The 25,780-nt window shown below is 60.0% G+C and overlaps 4 protein-coding genes across 9 annotated transcripts; 2 read left to right on the forward strand and 2 right to left on the reverse strand.

Annotated features, from left to right (window-relative positions):
• Positions 1-920: 920 nt before the first annotated feature.
• Positions 921-3,210, forward strand: TOR2A (torsin family 2 member A). 4 transcript variants are annotated; one of them, XM_058672576.1, is made up of 5 exons: positions 1,006-1,228; positions 1,718-1,983; positions 2,387-2,562; positions 2,725-2,856; positions 2,966-3,205. In XM_058672576.1, exons 1-5 carry the CDS (start codon positions 1,069-1,071, stop codon positions 3,174-3,176), a joined length of 945 nt encoding a protein of 314 aa, XP_058528559.1. In that variant the 5' UTR covers positions 1,006-1,068; the 3' UTR covers positions 3,177-3,205. The 4 variants fall into 4 exon arrangements, with proteins under 4 accessions (XP_004593609.2, XP_058528559.1, XP_004593608.2 ...); XM_004593551.2 differs by having other exon boundaries at positions 1,011-1,228; positions 2,725-2,852; positions 2,966-3,210; XM_058672575.1 differs by having other exon boundaries at positions 1,045-1,228; positions 1,902-1,983; positions 2,725-2,852; positions 2,966-3,210.
• Positions 3,211-3,738: 528 nt separating this feature from the next.
• On the reverse strand, positions 3,739-14,486 carry TTC16 (tetratricopeptide repeat domain 16). The gene is made up of 14 exons (XM_058672849.1): positions 14,355-14,486; positions 13,475-13,650; positions 13,147-13,237; positions 12,916-13,059; positions 11,269-11,369; positions 11,049-11,178; positions 9,171-9,385; positions 8,478-8,722; positions 8,106-8,247; positions 7,177-7,342; positions 6,108-6,250; positions 5,771-5,951; positions 5,269-5,356; positions 3,739-4,580 (listed from the first exon to the last, which is right to left on the reverse strand). Exons 1-14 carry the CDS (start codon positions 14,430-14,432, stop codon positions 3,739-3,741), a joined length of 2,742 nt encoding a protein of 913 aa, XP_058528832.1. The 5' UTR covers positions 14,433-14,486.
• A 101-nt stretch (positions 14,487-14,587) lies between these two features.
• On the forward strand, positions 14,588-16,462 carry PTRH1 (peptidyl-tRNA hydrolase 1 homolog). Of its 2 annotated transcripts, XM_004593706.3 has the most exons (5): positions 14,838-14,979; positions 15,176-15,395; positions 15,657-15,756; positions 15,923-15,968; positions 16,065-16,356. In XM_004593706.3, the coding sequence occupies exons 1-5, from the start codon at positions 14,884-14,886 to the stop codon at positions 16,248-16,250; spliced, it is 648 nt and encodes a 215-aa protein (XP_004593763.2). In that variant the 5' UTR covers positions 14,838-14,883; the 3' UTR covers positions 16,251-16,356. The 2 variants fall into 2 exon arrangements, with proteins under 2 accessions (XP_058528560.1, XP_004593763.2); XM_058672577.1 differs by lacking the exons at positions 15,657-15,756; positions 15,923-15,968 and having other exon boundaries at positions 14,588-14,979; positions 16,065-16,462.
• Positions 16,371-21,694, reverse strand: CFAP157 (cilia and flagella associated protein 157). 2 transcript variants are annotated; one of them, XM_036496730.2, is made up of 9 exons: positions 21,463-21,694; positions 19,721-19,992; positions 19,001-19,154; positions 18,524-18,791; positions 18,100-18,230; positions 17,758-17,908; positions 17,365-17,531; positions 17,090-17,276; positions 16,371-16,499 (listed from the first exon to the last, which is right to left on the reverse strand). In XM_036496730.2, exons 1-9 carry the CDS (start codon positions 21,633-21,635, stop codon positions 16,428-16,430), a joined length of 1,575 nt encoding a protein of 524 aa, XP_036352623.2. In that variant the 5' UTR covers positions 21,636-21,694; the 3' UTR covers positions 16,371-16,427. The 2 variants fall into 2 exon arrangements, with proteins under 2 accessions (XP_036352623.2, XP_058528557.1); XM_058672574.1 differs by lacking the exon at positions 16,371-16,499 and having other exon boundaries at positions 17,139-17,272; positions 17,361-17,531.
• Between the last annotated feature and the right edge of the window lie 4,086 nt (positions 21,695-25,780).

A 25,780-nucleotide genomic window follows, 5' to 3' on the forward strand; every position in this document is an offset into this window, starting at 1 on the left:
GAGTCCTGAAGGAAGCTCCTGGCCCCTGCCTTCGTATTATCTCAGCTCTGGCTGTTACTGTTATTTGGGGGTTGGGGGGTGAACTAGCAAATAAGTCCTGGGCAAAAAAAAAAAAAGTTCAGCGTTGCAGCTGTGGTCCGCAGAGTGAAGGCAGCAGTGGCGGGACACCACGTGCTCTGTGCTCCCCAGAGTAGGAGCAGCAGCTTCTTCCTGTGCACACTTGGCGATGCGGTGCCAGGAGTTTGTGTGTGTAGGGATGAGCTGCACAGGGACCAACGAGACCCCCAGGATGGGCCCCGCTGCAGACTGGGGAGTGCAGTGTGTGGGTTAGTCACAACTGGGTCATCAGAGGCTCTCTCTTTACTTCTAACTCCTGTGACCCGGGGAGGCTGGCCGTCTGAGGCGTCGCACTGCCAAGATCGTTTTGGCAGCAGCCTGGTGGACTCAAATGTAACAGATGACTTAAGTTCTCAGGTCTCGAAGTGCTCTCCCGGCAAGGTGGGGGCCATAACGAACCCATCTCAGTGAGGTGCCAGGTGCTGGGCACGTAGCAATGGCTAGGTAAGAGACCACCGGGTTTGGGGCCCTCGTGAACTGCCGTTGGTCCCTGCTTTGGACACTTGATGTGGCTGAAAAGAGCTGGAATCTTGCCCTGTCTGCATGGGGTGCTGAAGCTCAGAGCCCTCAGTGCATGCTCCCTTGTCATCGAGGAGAAAGAGCGTGGAGAAGGCACCGTGCAGGGTGGAAGGTGCCACACTAGTTTCTGTTGTGACTGTCACGTCCCACTTGGTGGGCATCATTCTGCGTTTATTCTGCCTGAACTACCAGGACGGTCCCTTAGTTACGGTTGCTATAGCAACGCGGCCCGCTGTCTCGGATTGGGTGGCTCGCGGGCGCCTCCTGGAGGTCACTTTCCGGTCCTGCGGCAGAACGACGGGGGCCGACAGGGCAGCCGGGAGTTGTAGGCGACGGGCACGTGGCTGCCTCGGAACGGGGCGCGCCGGGAATTGTAGTTCAGGGGCGGGGCCGTTGGCGGCCCCAGGGGGAGCTCGGGCCTGACCTGGATGGATGGCGGCTGCGACGCGCGGCCCCCGGCCTTGCGGCTCGCTGCTCGGGCTGCTCGGGCTGCTCGGGCTGGTCGCGGCCGCGGCCGCCTCCTGGGACTTGACTTCGTTGCGCTGCAACTTCTACGACTTTTGTGAATGCGACTTCCGGCCCGATTTGCCTGGTGAGGCGTCAGGGAGCCGGGGCCAGTATCGGGGGAACATGGGGAGTCCCGGGCTGGCTCCGGGCCGGAACAGCTGTGGGCCCAGGGGGCGGAACCGAGGGGCGGACCCGCGACTGGAGCGTGGCCACGGGCTGAAGCGCGCCCGGCCCCAGGGGGTTCGGAATCTGAGGTACGGACCCGAGGTTTAGGGGTGCCTGTTGGGGAGACCCCGAGGGCCTGCCAGGATGGAGGCAGCCCTTTGACAGCTGGCCCACCCACAGCAGGGGGCTGTGTTGGGCCTCCACGGAGTGCACAGGCAGGCCAGGGGAAGGGCTGCCCGGGTGGAGGGCAGGGGGTCCATGGCAGCTCTTCGCGGCGGCTCCATCGGGGCGGGCACCGTCTGGAGGGCGGCCTGGAGGCGGCGCTGCCGAGCTGTCAGTCTGGCGGTGGACCCAGATGGCCAGTGTCCCCAACCTGCCCTCATCCGTGACTCTCCTCCTGCGACCCTAGCTCTGGAATGTGACCTGGCCCAGCACCTGGCCGGCCAGCACCTGGCCAAGGCGCTGGTGCTGAAGGCGCTCAAGGTCTTCGTGAGGGACCCCGCCCCTACCAAGCCCCTGGTGCTGTCCCTGCATGGCTGGACGGGCACCGGCAAGTCCTACCTCAGCTCCCTGCTGGCCCACCACCTCTTTAGGAGCGGCCTCCGCAGCCCCCACGTGCACCACTTCTCTCCCATCATCCACTTCCCCCACCCGAGGCACCTCGAGCGTTACAAGGTAGGCTGCCTGCCAGCGCACCGGCATGCCACTCTCCTGCACTGGGTTGTCGGGGAGGGGAAGGAGGACACTGACCCTTGGGGAGGTCCCCTCTGGAACACAACTAGGAATGGCGCCCTGGGCTTGCAAGCAGCAGGGAGAGTACCCGCCCTGCACCCATTTGCTAGAGGCTCGGCCCTAGAGCCCTGGGCGGACCCCGCGTCTACCACTTCTGCTGGCCTTGTGAGGCACTGCCCAGGCTGGTGGAGGCCTGCGGAGTGGCCGTGGGACCCGAGGCCGCTCTGGGAGGCAGTACCTCCCTGGGAAGGGATCCGATCACTGCTTGTGGAGAAGCCTGGGGTTTCAGGAGTCTCCCCAACACTACCTCTCCTCCATGCCCATCTCGCCACCCTCGCCTCCCCAGGAGAATCTGAGGAGCTGGGTCCAGGGCAACCTCACAGCCTGTGGACGCTCCCTCTTCCTCTTCGATGAGGTGGACAATCTGCCCCCAGGGCTGATGGAAGTCTTGCGGCCCTTCCTGGGCCCCTCCTGGGTCGTGTACGGGACCAACTATCGCAAAGCCATCTTCCTCTTCATCAGGTGGGCCCTAGCCTCGCTGTTGGGCAGGGCAGGGTGGGGGGCCTCCTGGCCTGTGTTCCCGCCTCCTGGACGCAGCGCACTTCTGTGGGCGTCGCCTTATTGGCTCCCATCCTGTCCCTGTCTGGGGGCCCTGACTGAGTGCCGGGTCCCTCATGGTTTCAGCAACACCGGCGGCGAGCAGATCAACCAGGTGGCCCTGGAGGCGTGGCGTGGCCACCGGGAGCGTGAGGAGATCACTCTGCAGGAGCTGGAGCCGGCTGTCACCCGCGCAGTCCTGGACAATCCGCACCGTGAGTCCGCGGGGGTGGGGCTCCCGCCGGAGTTGGGGCGCTGGGGACTCCCCTCCTCGGCCCTGCCCCCACGAGTGGAGCCTGCTCAGTAGTGCCGGCCCCTCTGCCTGCAGATGGCTTCTGGCGCTCCGGCATCCTGGAGGAGCAGCTCCTGGATGCGCTGGTGCCCTTCCTGCCGCTGCAGCGGCACCACGTGCGGCACTGCGTGCTCAACGAGCTGGCCCAGCTGGGTGTGGAGGCCCCGGAGGAGGTGGTGCAGGCCGTGCTGGACGGCACCAGCTTCTTCCCCGAAGAGGAGCAGCTCTTCTCCTCCAATGGGTGTAAGACGGTGGCTTCTCGCATCACCCTCTTCCTCTGACGGGGACGGGGCAGAGCCAGGCTGAAGAGCCCCCGGGGCCAGCAGCTAGGAGGGTGTTGGTCAGGCACCAGGGACAGGGCCCAACAGGGTCGCTACCTCGCAGCTGGCTGCAGAGTACCTCGGGCAGGCGTGGCCTTGTCCCCCAGGGAAAGCACTGGCCACCACAGGAACTCATTGAGCCACCTGCTTCATCCCTCCTTCCCCCGCCCCAGCATGAGCCCAATCTCAGGGACTGTGCTGGAGGCCACACTTGCTCCCAGGCACCTCGAGGCCCAGGCCGGGTCTTCTGATCTCCCTGAGTGGAGGGACTTGAGCTGCCCCCTGGGCCTGGTTGGAGACAGTTTTAATTTTTTAAGAGAACACATGTAATAAATGGAGCCATGGAGCAGAGCGCCTTGGGCGCTGGTTTTTCTCACTGCCCTGGGAGGTGGTGGCTCTGCTGGGCACCTGGCGGGCTGGGACGAGGGTGGGGGAGGAAGGTCTATGGCCTCAGCAGGAGTCCAGGCTACCCCAGGCCCTCTCAGAGAGCTACAACAAGGCGGGCTCCTGGTCAGCCTCCCCAGGTTGCGGGCTCCTGCTTGGGCTGTGGGTGCCAGCTCGGGCTGTGGACGCTGGCTCAGGCTGTGGGCTCGGGCTCGAGCTGTGGGCGCCCTTGGTCTCGCTAGAACCTGAGCTCGCGCTCTGACCCCAGCTCAGGCCCTCAGTGACCTGAGTCCAGTCAGGGTAATAGAAAGACTCCGTCCTGCAGGAGCTCCGGAGCAGCCCAAGGCTCTGGCCCTTGGCACCCACGGCACTCCAGCCGTGGGCTGTCTTGGCCTTCCTGAACCTCCGCTTTGGGCCCCGGGTAGCTTCCATTGTGCTAGCTTTCGGTGTTGAGCCCTGGGTGACCTTGGTCTGACTGGCCTTCTGTGTTGGGCCCTGGGTGGCCTCCATCCTGCTGGCCTTCTTCTGTGTTGGGTCCTGGGTGACTTTGGTCTTGCTGGCTTTCCGTGTTGGGCCCTGGGTGACCTTGGGCCTGCTGACCTTCTGTGGGCCCCGGGTGACCTTGGTCTTGCTGGCCTTCCGTGTTGGGCCCTGGGTGACCTTGGTCTTGCTGGCCTTCAGGATTGAGCCCTGGGTGGCCTCCGTCTCACTGGCCTTCTGTGTTGGGGCCTGTGTGGCCTGGATGGAGCTGGACTGCGGTTGTGGACCCCGGGAAGCCTTGGTTTTCCTGGGGGTGTGGCTTAGGCCGTGGTCCTTCCCATCCTGGTGAGGCTGCGAGGACTCGGTCCTCAGTACTGAGGACTCAGATGACATCACTGCAGCAGTGGAACTGCTCTGGTACTCCTGGCCGAGGGAGGATGTCTCCGTCTCGGAGGTGGGCACAGTGACTGGTAAGGGTATACAGGCGGCTGTCAGGCCTCTCCCCTCCTCTGGGCAGCTCCCAGGCTGGGCTAGCCTAGCCACCTCAGTCAGCTGGCCCTGAGGTTGGGCAGGGCAACTGGGAGGGGGCCTGGGGTTGTGCTTGCTTGGTCCCTGGCCTGCTCTGCAGGTCGCCCCTACCCTCTGTGTTCCCTGCAGTCTCAGTGCAGTGCTGGTCACTGCTCTGCCTGCCTGCTTCCTGGCATCTGCCTGGCTCCCTGCTGGCTGTTCCCTGCACATGTGTTTCTTTCTGGAGCCCACTTAGGTCACCTGCAGGCATGGCCTAGGCTGTGCCCATCACCAGGGTCCCATCCAGACCTGGCCCCAGACTTGGTGCCTGTGCTGGGTTGCCCTGAGCAGGGGGAAGGCGGCTGCACTGCTGCCACCATCATCCCCACCACCATCACTGGGACCCTGCGAGAAACAGCGCTCAGCTTTTCCCTTTTGTCCCCTGCAGGGCAGGGCACTGTGGATGTCTGCAGGGTCTGGGGGCTGCTCTCTGGACTAGGGAGGAGGAGGGGCCTGGAGGGCACACCCCGTCCCCTCAAGGTGAGGCTGTGGCCGTCACCCCTGTGCTAGTCACTTGCCCATGGTCACGTAGTGATATGCATCTTGGACCCCCGAGATGCCCAGCCCTGGCAGGAGCTGGAGACTTACAGTCCAGGAAGGAGGCTGAGGAGCTCTGCTCGACGTAGCTGTCAGTCAGCGATGGCACCTTGAGGTATCCGGGCTCCACCTTCTCCTCCTGTGGCCGCAGAGAGACCAAGCAGTCACAGGTGGTGGCAGGAGGTCCCAGCCCACCTGCCTGCCCACAGCACACTTCTGCACACATGCTCCATCCTCCTTGGTGTCAAGGTGTGGTGGGGTGGGCTCAGACCAGGCCGAGCCCCGGGGAAGAGGGCACAGGCTCAGGGCTCTGAGGAAGGGGCTGGTTGGTCGTCAGCTTTCCCAGCTGGAAAATGAGTACGCTGTCAGCTGTTGCATGTGTGTGTGTTCACACTGCCCGGGAGGGAGGAACTAAGCAGCTCCCCACTCAGGGTTCCCAGGTGTCACCTTGTCACTCACCCATACCCAAGGCAGGGTACTGCGGGCTGCAGCTGTCGGAGCCACCTGCCTGGGACACTGGGCCTAGCCCCGGGCCCACCTGCCATCCGCTCACCTTGGCTTTCTCCTCCATTTCTGTGGCCTTGGCCTCTTCCACTATGCCTTTAGGTTCCATGTCCAGGTCCTGGGGGCTAGCCCTGGGCCCCTCGGAGGTCTCCACCAAAGGCTCGTCCAGCTTCCAGGACAGGCTCAAAGCCTGGGCCCTCAGGCGCTCCAGTGCCCGCACTCTGAGGGGCCTGCCGTAGGGTGTGTGTTTGTGCACACATGTGCCATGGCCCCAGCGTACTTGTCAGTCCCCCGGACCTCCATACCACCCCCAAGGAGCAGACAGAGGCCCAGGGAGGCCCTGAGATCCAGCCTGTGCCCAGTCCAGCCTGTGTCCCACAGCTTACCCCACGACTCCCTCCAGGCTGCTGGGCTGCTGGCTGCTCTCTAGCATGCGCTCCAGCTGTATCTTGGCCAGCTGGCCCACCTGGCTGCGAACAATGTCCTCTGCCGACATGCCCGGGAAGAGGTTGGTCATCAGTGTGATCAGCTGTGGGGACGGGGACTGAGCCACTGGCAGCCAGAGCAAGGGGTGGGGCATGCATTGCCCTGCTCAGGACACAAGAGAGAAGGGCTTGAAAATAGGTTTTATTTTAAAAAGTTATTCTATGGGGCTGGCACCATGGTGGAGCAAGTTAAGCCTCAGCCTGCAGTGACAGCATCCCATATGGGCATTGGTTCAGTTCTGGCTGCTCCACTTCCCATCGAGCTCCCTGCTAATGGCCTAGGAAGGCAACAGAGGATGGCCCAAAAGGCCTAGGCCCCTGTACCCTATGTAAGAAACTGAGATGAATCTCCTGGGCTCCTGGCTTTAGACCAGCCCAGTTCTGGCTGTTGTGGCCATTTGGGGAGCAAACCAGCAGATGGAAGATCTCTCTCTAACTCTGCCTTTCAAATAAAAATAAATACATATTTAGCAAATCTATTCAAGATGCAGAGAGAGTGTGGGAGCCGGTATATATATAGTATATATGCATTAGTGGGTTCACTCCCCAAACACCCACAGTGGTCAGGCCGGGGAAAGGAGCCAGGAACTTGGTCCAGAATTCCCACATGGGTGACAGGGCCTTGACCATCGGGGTCATAGCCACTGCTCACCAGGCTCAGACTTATCAGGAGCCAGAATAGGAACTGACCCCGGGCACTCTGCCAGGCGATGCAGAGCCATCCTGGAGCCATGTCAGCCGGTGGTCTTTAAAGGGACGACCCTTTTGATCCCAGAACCAGGAGGAGACCACAAGAATGGGCCTGTTCCAGGCCCGAGCCAGGCGGAAGAGAAGAGGCAGGGCCAAGCGGACTGCCTTCTCGGAGCCTCGTCTCAGCCCTGTCACCTGGGGGTGACGCTGGACTGGCAGCCCTTGAAACTAATTGAAACGTGCCCTTCCGGGCTGGAGAGGGTCCGAGGCAGGCACCCACCTTTGGCTGGTTGGGATTGAGGAGCAGGACAGTGGCAAGGTCCTGGCGGGCCCCGAAGACATCCTGCAGCAGCCGGCGGCTCTTGGCCCGGTACAGGTAGTACTGGGGCTCCTGCGGGTTGTGCTGGATGGCAGCTGAGAAGTGGTCCTCTGCCTTCTGGAACTGCCTGTGGGGTACAAGGGCCCCAGGCCACAGTGAGCTGGTCCCCTAGGAACCCAGGGTGGAGAGCCAGGGAGCTCCACTGCCCCCTTTCCCTGGGCTGGGCACCCCAGGCCTCCCCCTCCTCCAGCTGTGCCTTGCACCTGTGTCCCATTATCAGAGCGCTGGTTCGAGTCCCAGCTGCTCTGCTTGTGATCCAGTGCCCTGCTAATGAGCCTGGAGAGGCACTGGGTGATGGCCCAAGGGCTTAGGCTCCTGTCACCTACATGGGAAACCCAGAAGAAGCTCCTGGCTCCTGGCTTCCACCTGGCCCACCTTCTGATGTTACGGCTACTTGGGGAGTGAACCAGTGGATCAAAGAGCCCTTTCTCTCACTGCCTTTCAAATAAATATATATTTTTAAAGTGAAAAATGACCATGATTTATTATATTTCATGTTTTTGAAAACAGCAAAATCACCATAATGAAAAGTGATAAATGAATGTCAAGAGAGTTTTGGAAGGTTGAATTAAAAGATAAATTTATTTTGGTGCAGAATTTTTAAAAGTTAGGTATTTGAAAGGCAGTCACCCAGAGAGAGGGAGCGACAGTGCCGGGGTGCTCTTGCAAATTAGTTTGTGTTTGCTGGAATCTTCACCAAGCTCAGAGTGGGAAGGCAGGTCTTGGAAGGAGGGGCCCTTTTGTGAGGGATGTGTCACCTGACAGGTGTTTCTTGCTATTGCACAAAGAGCGCAGGCCGGGGGCAGGGGGCGGGGTGCCGCCCCTCTCACCTGCGCCGCTGCTCGCAAAAGCCCAGTCTCTCCTGCAGCAGGCCCATGCGCATGTTGGCGCCCTCGTCCTCCGGGGTCAGCGCCAGCGCCTGCCGGTAGTCAGCCTCCGCGAAAGTCAGGTTGCCCAGCTGGAAGAAGCAATCTGGGGCCGGCAGGGAGAGGGGAGGAGAGGACCCCCTCACGGCCACTGCCCTGACCTCAGCCCAGCCAGGCTGCTTTCTGGGCCATGGAGCCCCTTTTCGATGCGGTCATTCCAATAGGAGACTGAGGCCCGCTAAGGTGGCATTTCCCCCAGATCGGGCACTGGCGGGGGCGGGGGGAGTGGGTGGGTGTGAGGCCACGCCCTCTCTGCTCCCCACCCCTCCCCCTCACCGCCACGGTTGAGGTACAGGCCCTTCTCCCGCTGCTCCTCCTTGAGGGCCTTGTTAAGCAGCAGCACACCCTCCTGGTAGGCGCCCTGCATGTAGCAGCACACCGCGAAGTCGTTGTAGGTGAGCAGCAGCTGGCGCTGCACCTGCTGTACTATGTCCTCCTGGCTGCTGGTCACCATGTCCAGTGCCTTCAGTAAGTCCTCCATGGCCGCGTCAAACTGCCCAAGCCGGCGGTACATGGTGCCCCTGCAGGGGTGGGAGGCGCAGGACGTGGCAGGTGGCAGCAATGGATAAGCAGGCCAAAGCATCCCCCCTCCCTCCCCTAGCAGGTGCCTGGGACACACAGGCCTGTCCAGAGGTGCTGCTCCTGGGCTCAAGGAGGTTCAGTGATCCCTGAGTCACACAGCCAGTTCCTGGGGAAGCCAGGGTCAGGCCCAACTCTCACCCTCTGCATGGCAGGGGCCAACCCTCCCAGCACAGCCACTGTTCAGCAAGCCTGGGGTTCTGGGACTCTCCCCCGGCCCCTGACTCGGACACTGCCAAACTGAGCTGGCCACTCCTCTGGACTGGAAGGGATGCCTCGGCCCTGACAGGAAGCAGGGCCATTCAGAGACCAGCTGGGGGATGCTGAGGCCTGGGGGAGGTCAGGCACTGCCTGGAGACCATGCAGTCAGTCTGGAGGGAGGGGCAGTACCGGAAGAGGAAGAAGCTGGGGTCCAGGGGGTTGTTCTCGATGGCGCAGCTTATGCACAGCAGCGCATGCTGCAGCTTGCCCTGCACCGCCAGGATCCCGGCATCGTAGCGGGCCTGCTGGGCCTGCTCCACCATCTTCTGCAGCAGCTGCCTGGCCTGCAGGTGCTTCGGGTTCAGCAGCAGGGCGCTGTGCAGGTCCTGGTAGCACAGGCTGGGCTGTAGGGGGCACAGCGGCAGGAGAGGCCTCAGGGGGAGGAAGCACAGGGAGACTACACCACTCTCAGCCTCTTGGAGGAGGCAGGGCACATGGCAGGAACCATCCACTTCACTTCCCATCTCATTGACTTATTTATTGGAAAGGCAGAAGTGGGCAGGGAAAGAAGGGGCAGTCCCCAAATAAGCACACGACAGGCCCGGCGCTCCATTGAGGTCTGCCACGTGCGCGACAGCAGCCCGAGGACTCGGGCCTTCTTCCTGGAGTTTCTCAGGTGCCTGAGCAGAAGCAAAGTAACTGGGATGGGAACTGGCACTCTCCAGGAGCTGCTGGAGTCACAAGCAGCGGTGTGACACACTGTGCCACCACGCTACTCCCACATTCTTGCTGGCCCAATTCTGGATGTGACCTGGGGTGAGTCAGCCAGACCAGCCTGGCTGGTTCCTGCCTCCTCATGCGACTTGAAGTGTGTGATCTCCTGATTGCATCCATCCCACTGCCAGGCCTTCCCCTCCTTGGGCCTCCCCTGTGTCCCGCCTTTCACACCCTGACTGGTATGTCACCAGACAAACTCTGCCCAGGGACAGATTCAGGTCTGAGTGAACAGAAAAGCTCCCCAGGCTGACACCTCCCCCTGGGGCGCTGCTCAAGAAGTCGGTCACTCAGTGAGTCAGTCAACATGCAGTTTTGGGGAGCATCCTGCAACCTGGAGTGACCTGGGTGGCGTGAGGGGCAGGTACCAGTGGACACTGGACACTGGGAGGCCTGAGGAAGGCAGCAGCTATGAGCATGAGACCTGAGGGTGTGACACTGGGCAAGTCACCCCAGGGCTGGTTCTTTATCCACCTCAACAGGTTTCTGGGAGCATTAAATATACAGGGTTGGGGACTGGGGAGAGGGGAGGGAGGAGGGTTTCCTGCCTAGCACTGAGACATAAGTCAGGTACCTGCATCCCATAGCGAAGTCTGGGTTTGGTACCCTGTTCTGGCTCCTGACCCCTTCTTGCTGCTGCTGAGCCTGGGAGGCAGCAGTGATCACTCAAGTGACCAGGTCTCTGCCACCCACAGGTGACCTGGGTGGAGTTCCTGACTCCTGACTTCTGAACCTGGCCCATACCTAGACATTATGGATGTTTGGGGAGTGAACCAGCAAATAAATATGAGAAAGTATGAGTACCGTGTGTTTTGCAGGCCTATGAGGGGTGTCCACAATCATTGTAATTACTGGCCAAGGGGATGCTGGCATAAATCACCTGCGGGATGCTGAAGCCCCACCCTTCAACCCCGGGGGTGTGGCCTGGGTGGGCCAGGACAGAAGCCAGTCCAGCAGGGTAGCACCCACTTACTGGCTGGAATTGTGGGCTCAGAGTTCCAATCCACCACTCAAGGGAGGTGACCCTGCCTGTTCCCTAGCCAAGTGGCTATTCTGGTTCCTTCCCTGTGCCTCCCCCAGCACCCCTGCTCAGGCACCTGAGGGTTGGGGTGACCAGGGTCTCTGGTCTGGGGTTTTTCACTGGCTAGTACTGAGTAGAGAACCACACACCCACTCCCCCACCCCCACCAAGTTGGACTGCCCCAGGCGGGGGGAGCTGTCTGCTGGGCTGGCTCAGAGTCTCCAGTCCTCCTGGGCTCCTGCTCCCCGCACCCCCCAAGCCGTCACCTCTACCTTCTGGAAAGAGTTGTAGAGCCTGGCGCGGAGGACAAAGACATCGGGGTTACTTGTGCCCTGTTGCACCTCCTTGGTGGCGAGGACCAGGCAGTCATGATGGCGTTTGAGGGCCAGGAGACAGGCCATGCTGAGGGCAGAGGGCACAGATGCCTGCGGTGCCCCAGGATGGGGTGGGGCAGGAGAGGCTGCTGGGGCACTGGGGCCAGCTGGCGCTCACCAGCGGTAGCGGAAGCAGGATTTCTCGGGCTGGAGGTCTGAGGCTTGCAAGAAGATGCTTAGGGCATCCTGGAATTCGCACTGCTCATAGAGGCACTGGCCCTGGGGCACAAGGACAGTGGGTTGTGCCTGTAAGCTCGGTAGTGCCCACAAAGCGGGCTACAAGCAGCACAGGGGGAAAAAAGAGAGACAAGAGGCAGGGACAGGCATCGTGGCACAGCAAGTGAAGCCTCTGCCTGCAGTGCCAGCATTCCATATGGGCACTGGTTCAGATCCTGGCTGCTCCACTTCTGATCCAGCTCCTTGCCAATGTGCCTCGAGAAGCAGAAGAAGGTCCAAGTGCTTGGGTTCCTGCACCCTCGTGGGAGAGCTGGATGGAGTTCCTGGCTTTGACCTGGCCCACCCCCAGCTGTCACGGCCATCTGGAGAGTGAACCAGCAGAAGGGAGATCTCTGTTTCTCCTGCTATCTCTCCTTAATGCTATCTTTCAAATAAATAGTCTTTTTAAAGATTTATTTATTTTTAGGGCCCAGCGGTGTGGCCTAGCGGCTTAAGTCCTTGTCTTGTACATGCTGGGATCCCATATGGACACCGGTTCTAATCCTGGTGGCTCCACTTCCCCTCCAGCTCCCTGCTTTAGGCAGCCGAGGATGGCCTATAGCCTTGGAATCCTGTTCCTGCGTGGGAAACCAGGAAGAGGCTCTGGGTTCCTGGCTTTTGGATCAGCCGTTGTGGCCACTTGGGGAGTGAATCAATGTATGGAAGATCTTCCTGTTTCTCCTCCTCCTCTCTGTATATCTGACTTTGCAATAAAAAATAAATCTTTAAAAATATGTATTTTTTATTGGGAAGTTGGATTTATTTACAGAGAGAAAGATCTCTGTCCACTGGTTCACTCCCCAAGTGGCTGTAATGGTCAGAGCTGAGCTACATAGAAGCCAGGAGCCTCTTCCAGGTTTCCCACTTGGATGCAGGGTCCCAAGGCCTTGGGCCTGATTTTTTTTTAAAAGATTTATTTATTTTTATTACAAAGTCAGATATACACAGAGAAGGAGATATAGAGAGGAAGATCTTCCATCCGATGGGAGTGCCCCAAGTGAGCACAATGGCTGGTGCTGTGCCGATCCGGAGCCAGGAGCCAGGAACCTCCTCCAGGTCTCCCACACAGGTGCAGGGTCCCAAGGCTTTGGGCCATCCTCGACTGCTTTCCCAGGCCACAAGCAGGGAGCTGGATGGGAAGTGGAGCTGCTGGGATTAGAACCGGTGTCCATATGGGTTCCCAGCGCGTTCAAGGCGAGGACTTTAGCCGCCAGGCCCTTGGGACATCTTCTATTGCTTTCCCAGACCACAAGCAGGGAGCTGGATGGGAAGTGGAGCTGCTGGGATATAAAGCTGCACTTATATGAGATCCAGCACTTGCAAAGGGGAGGATTAGCCTGTTGAGCCATCAGGGTTGTTTCCAGGAATAAGGAATGTCCCCATGGCTGGAGGAAGAGCCAGCAGGGATGGGGGGTGGAGAGATGGAGAGCCAGTGGGAGATTGGGAGAGAGCCAGCAGGGGTGGGGGGAGAAGCCAGTGGAGGGTGGGAGAACCAGCGGGGGGGGGGCAACAGGGGTCGGGGGTGGGAGGTACTCCAGCGTCTCTCCACCTGCAGGTAGAGCACAAAGGCCAGTCGCTCCAGGTAGACAGTGTTTTCGGGTTGGTCGGAGTAGGCCCTCCGAAGGTTCTGGACCGCTGACGAGAAGTCGCAGAGCTGGATGTAGGCCTCAGCCCTTAGGGCGTAAAAGTCCACCTGCGGAGGGGAGGGGGTGACCAACCCAGACTCTGGGACAGCAAGGACAGGGTGGGGGGCGGCACTGCCTGCAGCTGATCCCCTTACCAGCTCTGAGTCCAGGTGGAGGGCCCTGGAGCAGAAGAGCACACCCAGCTCCCAGTCCTCCTGTTCCAGGCACCTCTGGCCTCGGTAGAAGCTGCGGGGACATGAACACAGGCAGAAGTGCTGGCCTTGCTGCCCGTACTGCGCCGGCGGGGCCCATGCTGGCGGGAGTGGGGGATGGGTGGACAGGAGGGGTGGCTGGAGCAGGCAGGGACCCCAGGAGGGGCTGCTGGCCTTCCTGGAGCTCATTCTCTCCATCAGGAGCTCTGTGACCCCCTGCTGCATTCACGGTGGCTGACTGAATGGCAAAGGGGCCAAAGTAGACACTCACTACTCGCGGAGTTTGAGGGGCACTGTTAGGCCCGTGACCTTTGACTTTGGGGCGTCGTAGACATGGAACACCTGGCTGGTCCCGAAGATGCGCTGCAGGTTCCCCTTGGGAACCGGGATCACCCATGGCTTTTGCACGGCAGTCTGGAAGAGGACCTCATACTGCTCCAGAACATTCTAGAACCCAGGGGGACAGCAGGTAGAACAGGCCTCAGGAACCCTTCTCATATAGACACAGCCTTCCACTGTGCTCTGCACAGTGGAGGGGGTGGGATGAACAGGTGGGAGGTAGGCACAGTTTGATGACTGGGGTTTTCTGGGGGCTTCCACTCCCCTGGGGGTGCTCTCATCCAGTCCTGCCTCGGGGTCAAGGTCAGGGCCCCGGTCCTGGATCTTCCTAGTTCCTACTTCTAGCTATCCACATCCCAAACTAATATTATCAGCTCAGCACTTGACCCTCGCTCCCCAGGTACTGGTCCTGGGGGCCTCTGAGGCACGGATGGCCTGTGGGTCCCACTCCGTCCCAGCAAGTGTGTGTAGCTGGAGGCACTGGAACATAGCAGGCTGGCTGCTGCTCCCCCCTCCCCAGGCTTTCTTGCGTCAGTGAGGTCACCTTATAAATCCCCAGCCACCAGAGCGTGAGACCTGCGCCCTGTAGCCCTCAATCCCGGCTGTTCCACACTTGCAGGTCTCCCTGGCTTCCTTCCTCCCGTTCGTATCTAGGCCAGTACCACCACGCCACCGGCCACTCGTGCCTGCCCGACCCCAGCTGTACAACTGGCGGGGTCCTTAAAGTATTTCTTCTCTCCTGAGACCCCAGGACAGGCCTCTCAGCCCTACCTTGTGCCTCGGCTTTACCCGCCCAGCCCTCTGGCCCGCACCTCGAGGGCGGCCTCCTTGTCGCTCCTTTCCGAGGACCCTAAGGTCCCGGACTCTGCTCCTTCGTTGCTAGGTACCATTTCCAGGACGCCCTCAAGTCCCGCCCCGCTGTTGCTAGGCACCACAACCAGGACGCCTTAGGCCCCGCCCCCATGTTGCTAGGCACCATCTCAGGGAAATTCCAGGTCCCGTGGACTGTCGGGAGTTTGAGGCCTACGGGGCGGTAAGGGATTGGATATCTGCAGCCAGGCAGAGCGACAGTGGAGGGAATGACAAGGTTCCCACCTCCCAAGTCCGGGGCAAGCAAGATCTCGGAGCCTAAATCACGGCAACCCCGCGGGACCCCGTGACGTGGCGCGGTGGAATGCGCGGCGGCGAGTGGGACGCGGCGCCACCCCGCCGCTTCCGCCCTTCTGAGGCTCGGCGCCCGCGCAGCCTAGCCTTGATTGGACGTCCCGGGACATGTGGCGCCGCGATTGGCCACGCGCTGAGTGACGTCAGGGACGAGGTCTTGGCGTGAATGGGGGCAGCATGGCGCTGTCCGGCCTCTTCCTGCGCAGGCTGTGGCGGGGTCTGGCCATGAGCCGGTGCGTCTTGGAACCCCGGTCCGCGGGGCAGCGGTGGCTGGTGAGTGTTGGCGGCCATGTAGGGGCTGACGGGCCTTAGTTCCAGGGCCGCCGTTAGTTCCAATCCCACTTTGGTCGTGCCTGCCTTCTGGGGTCTCCGGGTTTGGCTAGGTCCCTTCTCCCGCTCCGCTCTCCGCTCCCCGTTCTCCTCCTTGGGGCTAGCGTGTTGGGTTCAGGATCCCTGGTGCCGCCCGCAGGTGGCTGGCCTGGGGAACCCGGGCCTGCCCGGCACACGGCACAGCGTGGGCATGGCGGTGCTGGGGCAGGTGGCGCGGCGCCTGGGTGTCGCCGAGAGCTGGACGCGCGACCCGCGCTGCGCCGCCGACCTGGCCTTGGCGCCCCTCGGTGATGCCCAGTTGGTCCTGCTTCGGCCGCGGCGGCTCATGAACGACAACGGGCGCAGCGTGGCCCGGGCCGGTGAGTGGAGGGCGCAGCGATGCGGCACCCCTGGGGGTTCTTGGCGAGTGTGTGTGTATGTGGTGTGAGTGGTGTGAGTGGTGTGAGTGGAGGGCACAGCGATGCGGCACCCCTGGGGGTTCTTGGCTGGCGGGTGTGTGTGTGTGTGTGTGTGTGTGTGAGAGAGAGAGAGAGAGAGAGAGAGACAGAGAGAAATGGGCTTAACTGCGGCCCCTCTGGGCAGATGGGCATTAACGAAGGCTACCGTCTCCCTGTGCCAAGCCGAGCTGTTCGGGCTTACTGCTGATGAGGTCTACCTAGTACATGATGATTTGGACAAGCCTCTGGGGAAACTGGCCCTCAAGTTGGGGGGCAGTGCCAGGTGAGCCCCGGGGCTGTCTAGGGTTGGGGTGTGCATGTTGACCTCCCCATTGGGATGGAAAAGGGCTGCTGACCCAGCCCTTCCAGGAGAGGGGGTGGGGGGACAGCACGGAAGGGGATGACTTGGTTGTCACTCATGCCCTTCACTATCCCCATATTCCTGGAAGGGGCCACAATGGAGTCCGTTCATGCATTAGCTGCCTCAACTCCAGCGTGAGTGTGCCCATTTGTCCTGTACTGAGCTGGGATGAGGGGGAGGATGGTCACATGGGGTACCCAGTGTGCCTCACCCGTCTTGCTCCCTCCTAGGCAATGCCAAGACTGCGGGTGGGCATTGGGCGGCCAACCCACCCAAATGCTGTGCCGGCCTTTGTGCTGAGCAGCTTCTCCCCGTCGGAGCAGGAGCTGCTGCCCCCGCTGCTGGACCGAGCCACCGATCTGCTCTTGGACCATATCCGGGCGCGAAGCCAGGGCCTCTCCCCAATCCCCTCCTGATGCCCACTTGGCTCTGTGAACCCAGCTGTGGCCACAGAGCTGTCAGGCCCATGGTGCTGTCTATGTTTTATGCAACTTTTTCTCAGGGTTGCTGCAGGCCAGGCCACCCACTTTGGTGGTGGAACGGGACCTGGCCAGTCCTGGGTCGGGGTGGGAAGGTCGTCTTCTCCTCGCTTCTTACTTGGGATGCAGGCAGTATTCAGGGAGACTAAACCTCTTGAGCCGTCCCGGGATCCTGGAAGCATGGATCTGTAAGATGAAGGAGGTTGCTGCGGGGTGGGCACGTGGCCTCATGGTCAAGGGGCTGCTTGTCGGTGTGCCCAGGCCTGGGTCCGCTTTCTGCCTACGGATGCAGCTTCCTGCTCAGGTGTACCCTGGGTGGCAGTGGGTGATGGCTCAAGGACTTTAGTCTGTGACTTCCCCGTGGGAGACCCAGGTAGGGCTCCCAGTGCCTGGCTTTGGCCTGGCCCCGCTGTGGCTCTTGTGAATGGAGAGTGAGCCAGCAGGTGGGGAGAGCTCTGCCTATCTTCCCTCTTCTACCTTTCAAATAAATAATATTTATTAAAAAAAAAATTCTTGGTTTCCTTAAAGAGAGTGAGCCATGGCTGTTGAAATGCTGAGACCACCTGGCAAAGGAGCTGGGGCCAGTGGGGTCCAGCAGGCCCCCTCCCACAGGAGGCGCAGGTCCCCTCAGTCTCCTGAGGCCTTGGCCATGGCCTTTCTTCTGCCCATTTTACGGATGAGAAGGTTGGGAGCTCTGGCCTCAGCCCCAAGGCCACACAGCTCTCTGCCTGGTAGAACCCTTGTTCACACCCGACCGAGGCCCCTGGCACGCTCACCTCAGGGCTGCTGTACGCTCGGCAGGTCCCCATGCGTGTGACGTAGGAGAGCATCCGCAGGTCCTGTGGGTTCGGGGGAATATGGACCTGACGAGGCACCAGACCCAGGTCCCCCGGCTGGTAGGCTGTGATGCTGGACAGTTGCTGCAGCAGGGCCTGCGCCCTGGGTGGCTGGATGCTGAGCTGGCTGCGGGGGAGTTGGCAACAGGGGGTCAGGCCTCGGGGAGCCAAGGTGGCCGGCTCAAGGTCAAAGCCTTGCAGGGCTGCACACTCACCTCCCTGGGGCCATGCCATGGGGCTGCGCCTCCTGACGTCGGCATACCGCCACCTGGGGAGTGTGGACCATGGCCGAGCTGAGCAGGGCCAGCAGCTGGTGCAGCATCTCCTTGCGCTGCAGCTGAAACACCACGTCAAATTCGCCATCGTCACTTTCAGCTTGCATCTGCCAGGAGGGCCAGGGGTGGGGGTCAGGCCCGTGGCGGCTCCATGGGTGGCCCACCCACCTCCATCTGTGTTTGCTGAATATTCCCTGATCATGGCAGGTACAGAGTGGAGAGTGGGATACCCATTTTCCGGTTTGGGAAGACTGAGGCCTCAAGTTCCCCAGACCTTCGAGGGTCTATATCAGAATCAGAAGAGGATGGATTGTGGTTCCCAACCCTGCTTACCTGTAGGATGTCCCGGAGGAAGGCCGTGGCCTGGGCCAGGATCACCTCTAGCCTGGCCCGCAGCTCCTGCTCTTGGCTCAGCTCCTGCTGCAGCCGCTGTGCCTCCCCCTTGTGCTGGGCCAGCTGCACGTCCAGCTGGTCTTTCTGGCCCCTGGGCCCCAGGTGTGTGAGGAGATTGGACCATGTCGGCAGCTGCCCCCTCCTGAGCCGGGTCCCCCTCCTGCTTCCTCTCTGGCCCCGGGCCACCCTGCATGTGCTGCGACACTGAGGCCCCTATGAAGTGTGTGTGGGCAGGGGAGGCAGGTGTCCCGGGCTATGTCCCGTGCCCCCCACCCTGTGCACCTTAGTGCCATGATGTCCTTCTGCAGCTGTGCAAAGTTCTGCTCCAGGTGCTGCAGCAGGAGGCGCAGCTGCCGGACCTCGGCCATGTCCTCCTGTTGTTTGCGGCACTTTTCCATCAGCATGAGGATGACCTGCGGGTGATGGGCGGGTGGCGAGGCCCGGGGAGGACCATGGGCTCTCAGCCAGCCCTGATCCACACACTTGCAGTCCGGAGAGGCCAATACCAGCTCTGGGGGGCACAGATTGGCTGAGCCTCAACTTCCTCAGGGCCAGGTTCTGTTTATGAAACTACTCACAGGGGCTGTCAAGTGAGTCAGAAGAGGCTCTGGCATGTCAGGGACCTGCACAAGGAGGTCCTGTCCCCTCCCAGCATCTGCTCGGGTCCCTTCTCTCCCTCCCCCCAGCTCTGGGGACCGTGGTGCACCTTCTGGTGGCCGCGGCTGCGCCTGGCCATGGTCTCATGGCCATCCTGCAGCAGCTGCAGCTGTTGGCCCAGCTTGCCCTGGCTGCCACGCAGCCGCTCGTTCTCCCGCAGCAGGTGCATGCCCTGCTGGGACATCTTGGCCAGCTGCAGGGTCACGCTGTTGTTCTCTAGGATGGCCCTCTTGGTAGTCTCCCACATCTGCTTGGTGGTTGTCCTGCGGAACTCACTGGCCACCAGGTTCACCCGCTGGGTGATCTCTTTCTGCAGTCTGCCCATGGGATGGGGGGTACATTCAACACCTCTGCCGTGGCTTTCCCCAGAGATAGCACCCTCCCCCCCCCGCTGCCAGACCTCTGCTACCTGCGTGAAGAGGCCCTGCTGTGCTGTTCTCCCGCCAATGTCCCAGCTGGGGCACCTCCAGAACAGCAAGCTGGGCTGGGGAGTAGGGGGGTGGACAGGGACTCCCATGACGCCCACCTGTCCTTGTCCAGCACCGATTTCTTCTCCAACTTATACATGGAGTCCCGGTACTCGGTCTCCTGCCTCCGCAGCTGGTCTTCCAGCACCATGAACTTCTCTGTGAGCTCCTCCTTCTGCAGTCGGAACTCCTCCAGGGCTGCCAGCTTCCCCCCTGCCCATTACCGTGCGGCAGAAGGCCCAGTGAGGGGCCGCTCGTGGGGATCCGGGGCCCAGCCACAGCCTCCGCTGATGTCCTTCAGGTCTCTGGCCTTGCTCACCTTTTAACTGCCCTCATTGTCTACAGTGTCCTCCCGCCTCCCCTCCCCTTGGGTTAGCAAGGCCTGGTTCAGGTTCCACCTTCTCCAGGGAGTCTGCCTGGATAGCCACCTTCCGTCTCATGAAAGGCACAGCAGTGACAGAATTGGAGTTCTCTGGGCTGGATGCACTCGAGCATCCCTGGCACAGCCCTGGCCAGCTGAGTGACAAACACACGGTCACAGATGCTTTCTCATGTGCAAGCTGGGAGGGGGAGATGGTGCTTCCTGCCTTTTTGGGGCACGGGGACCATGAAGGAAGATGATGGTGTGTGCAAGGCAGCTGTATCATTCCCCCACCTCGCCCATGCCCCAAGTGTGGAAAGCGAGGGACACGTGCTGGCCTGTGGCCACAGCTGGAGTCTGGTGATGTTAGGGCTGCAGCCCGCCCAGGCCCCCTGCCCTGGTGCCGCCACCTCCTCACCAAGGACGATGTTTTCCGTGGTGAGCTGGTCCTTGGTCTCCTGGAACTCGTGACGCACCTGTGCCAGCTGGGCCTCAAAGGCGTCCTTCTCCAGTTCCTTGGCCAGTTGCAGGTTCTGCAGCTGCTCGTTCAGGTCTGTGATCTCATCCACCCGCTGGCTGAGTGTCCGCTTGAGGAAGGCCACGATCTCCTTCTTGCTGTTGGCCAGCTGCTCAAACTCCTGGCGGGACAGCTTGTCCTGCACGGCCAGCTCGTCCCATTTCCGCTGGTATCTGGGAAGGATGAGCTAGAACGTGATCTCAGGTCTGTCCCCCTGCCAAGGCTCCTGGGGACAGTTCCCTGCTCTGCAGGCCTCCCCCTGCACTTTGGCATCCCAGTCTCCGCAGCCGTTGTCCTCCTGCCCTTAGCCCTTAATGAGTGAGCCCTTGAGGGGCCTCCTCAGCAGCCTTGCATTGGGCCCAAACCATGCGCAGAGCCCTCACCCTCCACTAGGCTGGCCCAATTGCCCCGGGGTCCCGAGGCTGTGTCCATCTCCTCCATGTGGCAGGCCTGCTGCCTCCACACCCAGCACCAGGCTGAGGGCTGGTGAGCTGTTAGTCCCCAGGGGCCGGCCATTGAGTCACTCCTGCCTGCACCTGCCCTGACTGGGGCCTCAGCATGAGTGCAGTTGGTTCCAGGTTTAGTATTTGTGCTGCCAAAGTGAGCATGCGAGTGCAGTTTCAAGTTGAAGAGCACTGCATAGCGATTCTTAGTTTTCCAATGAAATAATGTAAGTCATTGTAAAGATGGTTTTACTTTTTCATTTATTCAGCCAGTGTCTTTGGGATGGCTGCTGCCTACCAGAGGCACTTCAGGGGTGTGGGCTTGACAAAGCAGCTTGGGGTTGGGGGTTGGTGAGGCCAAGGCTCTCAGCTTGTACCTGTGAGATGGGGGAGGGGAGTGTCCCTCTTGGAGGCTCAACTCTTGTCTTTCTCCTCCCCCACCCCGCCACTGTCTGTGCAATGGGGGTGACACAGGGACCTCGCCCTGGGTTGCTGTCAGGTGCAGTGGGCACCGGCCCAGGCTCCGCCAGCTGCACACACAAGACTGGATGGCACCTGTGACTACATGGAACAACAGGCACCTGCGGAAGAGCTGCTGCCCAGCTGTGGCTTCTAAGGTTCCTCTGACCCAGGACTAAGGCCTCATAGCTGCGGAATCAGTTCCTCGAATAACACAAACCATGGGCAAGCAGTAGGTAGCAGGTGTAGCGGTTAAGATTATCCCACATCCTACATCGGAGCTGCTAACACAGACCCTGGGAGATTGTGGTGATGGTTCAAGTCTCCGTGGGTTTCTGCCACCCATGTAGGAGGCTCTGTGCTGGCCCAGCCGTGTCAGCACGGTACAGCAAAGGGGCTTGGCAGCTGTTGGGGTTGGGGGCACAGGCCCCAGCACTTCCAGCAGAGGTGGCGGAGGGTGGAGTACACCCACCTACCATTCCCAGCTCCTGCTGCGCTTCTATACAACCTGGGTCCCTGGAAGCGGGAGGAGGGGACTGGCTGGGGGTAGGACTTCCATTAGCTTTGTGGTCTCAGCACGCTCTGGGATACTAGAAGGGGCCGGCAAATCTATGGCTGGCAATTGCAAGTTGTTCCCATGTGGCCCAAAGGGAAACTGAAGCTGGGGTGGGGTTGGGGTCTGCGCATGCCCTGGGAGGCCAGCATGCAGGTCCAGGGTGGGGGCCCCGCCCACCAGCGCACCGGGCTAGTCGGTCCTCCAGATCTCGGATCTGGATGAGGAAGAACTCGCGCGTCTCCTCCGACAGTGGCATCTCCATGGGTTTGAGGCTCACGGTGGCATCCTTCTTGCCCCCTTTCTTCTTCTTGCCCTCGGGCTCCTTGACCCCCTTGCCCACCTTCTTTTTGGGAGCCATGGCTGATGGCAGCCACTGCTCCAAGACTCCTTTAAGAGGTCAGGTGGTTGCTAAGGAAGTTGGTCCCATACATAGCAACAGACCAAGGGCATGAGGCTGAGCTTAAAGGGGCCCTGCTCTTCCTGCCTGGGTACCCATGGTCAGCCCCCTCCCTTAACACTCCCAAAGACAGCATGACTGAGGTGCTCTTCCAGGTTCTAGGACAATAAGCTACAGGGGGCGTATTAGAAGGGGTTGAGGCAGGGCCTCATAAGTCACCAGCTAGCCCCTCTGTGCTGGCCAGAAAGCTGTGCCTTATCAACTGTGAGTGCAGCTGGTTCTCTGCTGTGGGATGCCAGCACTGCCTGCAGGAGGCGGCACAATCGCTGCACCAGCCTGGATGCGGCCCACGGTGAAATGCTGCTTCCTGCTTCTGTGGCAGTGCAGGGGCCAGGGCGGCAGGGGTCGGGGAGATGGAGGTGAGAGGAGGCCATTACAGGACAGCTCCCCAGCTGGGGGTGGCGGCATACTGAGCAGGGGAGCAGCAGGCTCCTCTTCATCCCTAGGGAGCTGGATGGGAAGTGGGGCTGCCGGGATATGAACCGGCGCCCACATGGGATCCTGGCACCTGCAAGGCGAGGACTTCAACCACTAGGCTCCCATGTTGGACCCCAGGCTTGACTTTTAGCAGGAGACTATGGTGGCTCCACCTGCTGGTGGGATGAACAGCAGAGGAGGTGCAGTGGGCCTTGGCAGGTCTTGGCAAGTGTGCTTGACTCAAATGGCACGATCTTTTCTTTTCTAAGATTTATTTATTTTATGACAAAGTCAGATATACAGAGAGGAGGAGAGTCAGAGAGGAAGATCTTCCGTCCGATGGTTCACTCCTCAAGTGACTGCAACGGCCGGTGCTGCGCTGATCCGAAGCCAGGAGTCAGGAACTTCCTCCAGGTCTCCCACACGGGTGCAGGGTCCCAAGGCTTTGGGCTGTCCTCGACTGGTTTCCCAGCCACAGGCAGGGAGCTGGATGGGAAGTGGAGCGCCAGGATACGAACCAGTGCCCATATGGGATGCTGATGTGTGCAGGGTGAGGACTTCAGCCACTATGTTACTGTGCCAGGCTAGTGAACTCTTTTTTGCCCCCTTTCCCCTGACCCTTTCCTCAGGGTGTAGCTCTGAGGTTTTGGAGCAGTAGGAGAGAGCAGCTTCCCCTAACTACGGATGGCCCAGAGTCCACGCGGCCTCAGCAGAGGGAGGTGGGGGATGGGTGGCGCAGGGCGAGGCTAGCAAGTGGCTGCAGTCACAGAGTGACCAGCCGGACTTCTGGGGATGGGATGAGGAAGGGAGGCTACAGGTGGGAGGGGGAGCACTTCCAGGGTTTGATTGGGGAGTCTCCCCAGTGCTCCCCATTCTGGAGCCAAAAGGCTGTCAGGGACGCTGGTCTCTGCTGCTTCTCCAATGCCTTCCTGCCCTCTTCTGGGGCCCGGGACTGCGGGAGCCAAGCTCCATGGTGGAGGTGCAGGGCTGGAAGGGGGTGATGTTACTCTCAGAGGACACAGGACAGGGAGGAGTGTTGTGGGCTAAGGAGTTGATTTACATTCCTTAAGCTGATCACTCAGGAATTGGGCCTGAGCACCTGGCTGTAGCACCTGGCCTTTTCAGACTCATTGGCGTCCTATTGTCCTGTTAATGGGCTTGGGGGAAAGAGCATATAATATGGTAATAAAGAGGCTTTAGAGGAGAGACTTCTCCCACCATCGCTGGTCTCTGTGTGTGGGTGCTTGACCCTCGGACCTTCGCCGAGCCTACTATACTGGCTCAGCTGGCCGCGACAGAGGAGGATCACCTCCAGGTTGACAAAGCCCAGACAGGAGACTGTGTCCTACCGGGGAGGGGCCAGGTGATGGTCACAGGATCGGCTACAGGAATGTGGGCTCCAGAGAGGAAGAGACAGATCCTCCAACTGCTGATTGACACCCCCCCTTGCTCCCAATGGTCACAACAGCCTGACAGCCGGGACTGGGAGAGGCTGTCCCCGGGGGCCTAAGCCCCTGAGCTGCTTCTGCTGTTACCCCTGTGCATTAGCAGGGAGCTGGATCCGGGACTAACCTGTGCCCATATGGGATGCTAGCTTTGCCAGTGGCAGTTTAACTACCTGCACCAGCCTCTCCCCCTCCTTAGCTTTTTCTGTGTGCTCAGCCCTGAGAGTTCCACACAGATGAGCTGCCTACCCACACTGCAATCCCTTATAGAGGCCCATTGTACTGACAGTGACGCCTGGTCAAACTGGGAAGCCAGGTTAAATCCAAGCCTGTCTGGCAGGCATCAGGAGATAAGATTAAAAATAAATAAAAAATCCTGGAGGCCCACAGTTCCGTTGCCATGGTAACAGGTGATTACCTGAGCTAGTTCTAAACCCAGAATGAAGGACTCACCACTACAGCAGTCTCCCCTGGGAGAAACAGCCAATCAGCAACTGTCTTACTCCAATAGCCTCACCTCTGTCCATCCCTGCCAGGCGGGCTCCCGGGAGGCTCCCAGGCCAGGGGAGGGCAGTGCTGCCAGCTTGCTTTGAGGCTGTTGGCCAACCATCTCCAGCATTGGCGTGGGGCCGAGCTGCAGGGCTGTGCACCCCGTGCCCATGCCATGTGGGTTAAGGGGATCCTGGCATCCCTGCAGACACCCACTTCAGTAGAGCCCTCTTACTAAAGGAGTTTTGGGAATTCACTGACTTGGCTGTTGCCGGAAATGGGGATGGGAGGTGGGGGAGTGAACCAGTGGATGAGAATTTGGTCTCTGCCTTCAATAAAGTAAATGTTTTTTAAAATAATCATCTTTAGATTACTGGTGACATTTAATAGTTTTCACACTGCCATGCTAGGGAATGGCAGAAGTCTGTACATGTTCAGGACAGATAGAATTAAAGTGGGTTTTTCAGCCACAGTGGCTTACACCCCTAGATGTGGACTCTAGATAGGGAGGCTGGCTGGGTGTTCTGCCCCAGCTGATGCTGGGCCGGGAGGTTGGAAGCGAGAACCCCTGATCCAGGAAGTGGCTGCAAATTAAACCTTTGTGCTAGTTTCCTTTGCTGCTTTAGGCAACTGCTCTGAAGTTTAGTGGCTTGGGACAGCAACCATTTACGGACTTAGAGATTCTCTGGGAGCTGCTTCTGGGGGCCCAGCTTGTGTAGTTGGCAACAGGCAACAGGTAGAAGGGCTCTGGGGCAGCCAGAGAGGCTTGCTGTTCGCCAAGGCAAGGGAGGAACCATCTCGTCACCAAGCAGTCACCAAGCAGTCTTGCTCCCGTGACAGTCCCACAGTCCCAGCAGCATGCAGGCAGATGCTGCGAGGTCCTGGCTTGGAACTGGCACAGGCTCCCTCAGGTCTCGCTTGAATTTCTGGCTCTGGGCTCCCACTATAGGTGTTCAGGAAGGAACCAGGCAATACAAGCATGTTTTCCGTCTCAATTATTTTTAACAAAATTAAAAACAAACTTATTAGGCCTGGTGTGATAGCATAGAGATTAAAGTCCTCACCTTGAACGCACCAGGATCCCATATGGGCACCAGTTCTAATCTCGGCTGCCCAGCTTCCCATCCAGCTCCCTGCTTGTGGCCTGGGAAAGCAGTGGAGGACAGCCCAAAGCCTTGGGACCCTGCACCCGTGGAGGAGACCAGGAAGAACTTCTGGCTTCGGATTGGCTTGGCTCCAGCTGTTGCAGCTGCTTGGGGAGTGAACCATTGGACAAAAGATCTTCCTCTCTGTTCCTCCTCTCTGTATATCAGCCTTTCCAATAAAAATAAATAAATCTTAAAAAAAAATTCTGGGGAAACACCCAAGAGAGCTAGAAGAACATTTGAAAAAATGTTTGTGCACCTTCATTTGGAGCAGCAGCGTCCATACCAGCGAGCTGCCCGTTCGCGAGGGGACCTGGCAGGGAAGACAGAATGGACACACACACACACAGGCCCATCACTTGGCTTCAGGCACTTCTGATGCAGGCTGCTATGACATGAATGAACTTGGAAGTCAACCAGAGAAAGACAAATGACATGGCATCTCAGTGACACAAAGCCTCTACTGGACTGTCACATGGACAAGCAGGTAGCATCTACGGACAGCTTGCAGTGCTCGAAGCACAGGGTTGTGTGGATGACAGAAGAGCCA

This window comes from Ochotona princeps, chromosome 14 (assembly GCF_030435755.1).
Source record: "Ochotona princeps isolate mOchPri1 chromosome 14, mOchPri1.hap1, whole genome shotgun sequence".
Taxonomy (NCBI): domain Eukaryota; kingdom Metazoa; phylum Chordata; class Mammalia; order Lagomorpha; family Ochotonidae; genus Ochotona; species Ochotona princeps.